The 6,063-nt window shown below is 46.2% G+C and overlaps 1 protein-coding gene across 1 annotated transcript in view; it reads right to left on the bottom strand.

Moving 5' to 3' along the window:
* Positions 1–438: 438 nt before the first annotated feature.
* The window catches only part of EIF2B3 (eukaryotic translation initiation factor 2B subunit gamma), a 113,836-nt gene continuing 108,211 nt past the window's right edge, over positions 439–6,063 (bottom strand). The window contains exon 12 of the mRNA NM_001083474.1: positions 439–620. Within this exon, the coding sequence (NP_001076943.1) occupies positions 571–620 (50 nt within the window). The 3' untranslated portion in view covers positions 439–570. The remainder of the gene's footprint in view (positions 621–6,063) is intronic.

The following is a 6,063-nucleotide window of genomic DNA, read 5'->3' as shown; positions in this document are numbered from 1 at the left end:
GAGGATGGGAAGTAAATGGCAGGGGTGGGAGGGTGAGGCTGGGGTGGCATGGTGGCAGGGGCCAGGAACCTGTGTGGGTAGGTATGGGAACAGAGTAGTTAAGTCTGGGGCTGAGGCTGCCCACACTGGCAGCTGCAGGAGGCGCATCACATGCAGAGGTGGCAATGGCAGCAACTAGGCCCACAGATCTAGAAAGCCTGATTAGGGTTGGGGGCTGATGGACCCTCAAGTCCTTTCAGGTGGGAGATGCTTTTAAGGGCTAGGCTGGGCCAGCCAGTTGGAAAGTAGCCCTCCTGGGAGCTTGACCACTGGACAGCTGCTGCCCCTGCCTGATAACCTTGGTGTATAAGAGCCAGGCCACGTGTCCTATCTTGTCCCACACGCTGGCTCTTGACAGTTTTTCCAACAGGAACATACACTGTATCCTCGGAGCCCAACTACTCCATAAGTCTCCAGAATGCCTTTGGGAGCCCTTCTTTTATTGGGAAATAAATACAGAGTCAAACAGGTGGGCCAGCCAACATCTGTAGTTCTGGGGGCCAAAAGGAAGGAGTCTGACTTGCTCAGAACTCAGATCTCCAGGAACTGGTCATTCCCCACGATCACATTCACTCGTTTGGCTATAAAAGAAAAAGAAAAGGTTGTTTGAGAACTGGAAGCAAATGAGTTCATTTCAAATCCGATTACTTCTAATTCTGTGTTCATAAACATTTATTCCTCTCCGATGTGGCTCTGCTCTTTAGAAGCTCTTGGGAAAAACAACTTGCCAAAAGGTCTTTGGGAGAGACAGCATCTTCCCACCCAGGAGGTGGGGACTGACACCTGGCTTTCAGGAGACGTTCCATCAGAGGGGAACTGGAACTGAGTCTTAAAGAATGAATAGAGTTTTTTCAGGCAGTGTATCAAGGGGAAGGCATTCCAGGCTGTTAGAACAGCATGAGCAAAGACATAAAGATATAAGAACGAGGAATGTGAAAAACTCTGGTGTAGGATAGGGCATGGGGGAAAAAGAGTGAGAGGAAAAGAGACTAAATAGTTAAATGGAGATACTCAAAGGAGAAAGGGAGATGTCTCCCATGTCATATGTAAATAATATTGCACACTCGATAGGGTTATTGTGAGAATTCAATGAGTTAAAGCATACTGAGTGTTTGATAAACAGTGGTTATTATTTTTGTAAAGTTCAAACCCATAAGGCCCTCTATGACCTGACCCTTGTCTACCTCTCCAGTTTTATCTTCCATCTTTCTCCATTTGTACTTGGAAGCCATATTGTTTTATAGCTCTAGACCTTAGTATATGCTATTTTCTCTGCCTCAAATGCCTTTCTTCTCCTCCCTACTCACCCTAAATACCCTAATCAAGCATCTCCACTATGTGGTGCCTTCCCTTCTGAACCATTCATTTCCTGGTTTGTGAAAACACTCTACCTTGGATGTATCTCTATTTCTCTGTAAGGATTTTGAGTGCAGGGGCAGTGGATTTATGATCATATCTAGCATAGCTGCTGGCACATGAAAGATTTCAGAGGTCTGTAGTTAAATGACAAGGAAAGGGTGTGACTGTGTCTAAAGTTGCAAGGAAGTGAAGGTTGGTGAAGTAGAGAAGATCAGGGAATGGTGAAGCCGAGGGGCTGGATGGTTCATTGATAAATACGCTGAAGTTGTTCAAGATGTTTGGAAAAAGAGAGGGAGGAAGCGGGAAGACTGTGAACCCTTGATACATTTAGGAGACTTCCCTGGGGGCTGACCAATTATGTGGTAAAAGGTAAGAAGAGGGTTAACTTTCAACAAGTAGGAGCTATAGAAAGGGGGCAGTGAACCAATGGTCGGGAAGGGGCAGGGGAAACCAGGCATGCCTTCTTCCCTGAGGGCCTGGGGCAAATGTAGGGGAGAGGGGAGTGTTCAGCCTTCTACTGACTCAGACAGAAAAGGCTGACCACCTGGCGGACAATGGATTCTTTCTGGGTGAGCCTGACCTCTGAAGGTCCAACAGCTTTACTGCCATACTTGGGACTTTAAGTGTGACCCTGATAGGTAAGGCAGAAACTCTTGACTTTCCTGCAGCTCTACTTCAGCCTCAGAAAGGTTTGGTGAAGCAAAATGAAAACCGTTGATAATGGTACCAAGTTTGATAACACGAGATGTTTTGGTCTGTTCATAGTGCCCACAGCCTGGAGCCTACTTCTGCTCTGCCAGTAGAAAGGGGGTTTCTGACTGAAGCCCTGAAAACTTTGAGATTTCAGACATGTCTTCTGTTCTACCCACCTTTCTAGCTTTGTTTCTTGCTACATCTCCTTTACATACTGTATTCTAGATTTTCCAAATGATTTGCAGTTCCCAACACAAGAGACTGTTTTTTGCTTGCCTGGTTCCCCTTAGTTTAAGAGGTTCTTCCCTTTTGTATATTTGATGTATAGCCAGCAATTTTAAAATTTAGCCTAAATTCCTTCCTTTGAGATGGTATGCCTGATCCTTGTGCCAAGAACTGAATGATTTCTCTTTTCTGTCCTTAATGAACCCTGACATCATACCCATGAAACTGTACTTAGTTCTTTACTTATCTGTGTCTCTATAATAGACTGAGCAGCTGGACAGTAAAAGGCAAGTCTTACTCATCTTGACACCCCTAGTCTCCCAGAGCCTAGAATATAGGAGGTGGTATTATTGAAGAAAGCATGTGTGTTCTCGGTGGTTATGTGAGGGTACAGCAGAAGGAAAAGGAGCATGTATAGAGGAGAAGGCCTCCAATCCCCTTGCCAAAGAGAACACAATTGACACACTGGTGCATCACAGCAAAGGTGCTAGGGGTTGAGAGCATCTTTGGGCCTGTCTCTCTAATGTTCTCCAGTAGGAAGAGAAGCTCAGGTCTAGGCCTTTCACAAAATTTTTGTTATAGCATTGTATTTGACAGAGGCAACCTCCTGTGAGAGGAAAAGGTGACAATGCAGAATAGGAGAGCTCTGAGCCACAGAGCTTTGAATTCTAACTGGACTTTGATCACATTATTCCATGTCTTTGGTTTCCTCATAAAGCTGTGGGGATTCAGTAAGATAACTGATGTAAAAAGCCTTGGTAAGAATTAAATGGAAGTTGCAGAATGCACCTGGGTTTGGCTTGTGTGGTCCTGCCCCAGAAAGCCATCTGCTTCCTTCAGTGAGAAGGATGGGAGGGAGGCCCAGACAGTGCTCAGGCTTCTATATTCCCAACGGCTGGGGCTGGTCTTGGAGTATGACTGTCAGTCAGGCTTGACCTTGAGGTAAGACTGATCAGAAAAGAACAAAGGAAATGCATCTTGGGCTAGCTTCCCAGGAACCTCCAAAAGTTCCTCTTGGCCCTTATGCCCTCTGTGGCCATGAGTTAGCCATATCATCTCATGTCTAGATTCTGACATCTGCCTTCCCTTCACCCAGGCTCCTCCTAGTTCCCAGGCCACTGGAATGTTCTGAAGACAGTCCCAGTTTTATTAACACTCTTCTTGGTCCTTAGTGCTCCAGACCAGAGGGGTGAGTGAGGTGTCAGGCTGAGGCAAACAACATCTTATTCTGCTCTGCTAGGCTCCAAATAAATACCTGCACCTTCTCTGGCTTGCTCACTGGCATTCAGAGGAGAATTATTGCATCTGGCATTTTGGGGGAAGATTTTATGGAGACTTTCAGTAAGGTGGAGGAAACCTGAAGGGGAAAAACAAGCAGTGCTAGTTCTGCTTGGCCAGAGTTGGAAGCAAGCTTCAGTAAACACACTGGAAAAGTTCTGGGCTGGAATCAGGTCAGCAAAGATCCTAAAGAGAAGAGCACAAGGGAGGAAAGAAAGCTGGGGAAAAACCAATGAGACAGAGGGGAATGACAAGTCACATACGAGAAGCTGCACTGTTGGGAGGCTGGGGAGGATTCCTGCTAGGCAGGACTTGACCTATGTACCCATCAGGTCTACTTTCATGGCCAAAGGACTGATCACTGTGGTCCCAGGGAAGAGATCCAAGTTCTCTCTCTGAAAGTAATAAGAGACTCAGATGAAATGTCCAATTAGTCTCCCAGGTTTTGACTTTGTTGGCTATAGCTTTTCAGTTGGCTTGAGCAGGAGGTCAAACTTGGCTGCCAGGATTTTTGCCAGAGATAATCTCATTAACTGAGCATGCTGGGTGGGGTGAGAAAGGCTGGAATTGCTAGAAAATGCCTTGTTCTCTCAGTAATGCTAGAAAAGGGCAGTGGGGCCTACACTGGGTTATGAGAGTCCTGTTTTTGATGTAGAGTCCCATTTTTGCTATGGATGTGGTGACTCTGTGGCATGCAAATGATTGGGATTTGGAGAGAGGACAGTATTACTTCTGAGGATGAATGTTTTTTCCTAAAATCCCTTCATAGGAGAAAGACTGACTGGGGACCCTGCTATCTCCTGACCTCTTTGCTAGTGAGGACCTAAGTTGATGTTTGTCTAGGTCATCCATAGTAACAGGTTGAGATTGCTACACTGATGGCTGGGAATTTGCTTTCTCAATATAGATCAGCCTCAAAGAAAATGATAGTGGGAACAGGCTGACGTCCAGGAATACCTGTGGCAGGAAAGCACTGACTACTGGGCTGGCCGCAGCGATCCCTCTAGCATAGAGGACAGAGTAAGAAATGTTGGGGATCTCCAGTTTAGAGACTTCCCTGGCCCCTTCTTCAGGACCCTTAACGAGACACATAGTGTTAGTTAGAACCAGAAAGAGCAGGAGACATTGCAGCCTGTGACATCTTAGGGGTGTGGCAAGCCTAGCCCTGTGCTCCTTGATGGTAGATGATGTGCCTCAAACCCTCACTGTCTGGCATTCATTATTCATTCATGCCTTCTGCACACAAAACTAAGAGGGGTCCTTGCAAAGGAAAAGAAAGGCACACTATGACTTTGTTGGAGGTGGGGAGAGGAAGGAGGAGAAAACTGTGAGGTTCCAGGTTCCAGCATGTAAGAAAGCCGGGGGCGGGGGGTGGGGGTGGGGGTGGGGTGGCGGGTATGACCCTGCAGGGCAGTGGCAAATGGAGTTCACACATTCAAATATGCCTGTAAAAACAACAAAAGGAAGCATCTCCTGGCTCTAGGAGGGACTAAAACAAGAAAGCACTGGGTATTTCTACTTTTTTGCTGAGCAGGAGCTAATTTACAAAGCAAAGAGGCAAGAAAGATGTAGAAGAAACATTGCATGGGGCCACAAACCCAAATAGAAGAGAACAAAAAGGACAGAGAAATGTAATGAGGAGTCAGGGAGCGGATGGGATTATCCTATCCTGCTTTTGAAGGATCCGTTCCAAGGCCTTCCACAAAGTCAGAGAATAGGCTGAGGTTCTGAATTCTATTTTAAAGAAACAACCAATAGGCCCTAGATGATCAAAAACCAAATTTCTCTTCAAGCCAAGGGTAGGTATGGGTGAACTGGTATGTTGAGCAGGAGAAAGAGCTAAGAGGAGAGAAAAAGCCAGGATATGGAGGCCAAATATATTTTTCCTACCTGTTGGGGAAAGATGGACTAAAGGGAGAAAAAGAGTATCACTGTTAAATTTTGCTAGGCAAGCCAGGAGTGGCTTCTTCCTCTGGTCTTTTTGGAGGCTGTCAATAGTTCAGGCTCAAGACCCAGTTGTGTTATGTACTAGCTGTGTTCAGTTCAGTTCAGTTCAGTCGCTCAGTCGTGTCTGACTCTTTGCGACCCCATGAATCGCAGCACGCCAAGCCTCCCTGTCCATTACCAACTCCCGGAGTTCACTCAAACTCACGTCCATGGAGTCGGTGATGCCATCCAGCCATCTCATCCTCTGTCATCCCCTTCTCCTCTTGCCCCCAATCCCTCCCAGCATCAGAGTCTTTTCCAATGAGTCAACTCTTAGCATGAGGTGGCCTAAGTACTGGAGTTTCAGCTTTAGCATCATTCCTTCCAAAGAACACCCAGGACTGATCTCCACTTTTGGTAAATTTCAACTTTCAAAGTCTCAGTTTCCACTTTACCAAATGGGTCAATAAAGAATCCCTACCTCAGAGGGCTTTCATGAGAACCCAATAAGACAGTGCACGAGAGAACAGTTTAAAGCTGTAT

The sequence above is a fragment of the Bos taurus genome, chromosome 3 (genome assembly GCF_002263795.3).
Source record: "Bos taurus isolate L1 Dominette 01449 registration number 42190680 breed Hereford chromosome 3, ARS-UCD2.0, whole genome shotgun sequence".
Taxonomy (NCBI): domain Eukaryota; kingdom Metazoa; phylum Chordata; class Mammalia; order Artiodactyla; family Bovidae; genus Bos; species Bos taurus.
The sequence above is the reverse complement of the archived record's forward strand: the minus strand, read 5'-3'. Positions and strand labels throughout refer to the sequence as shown.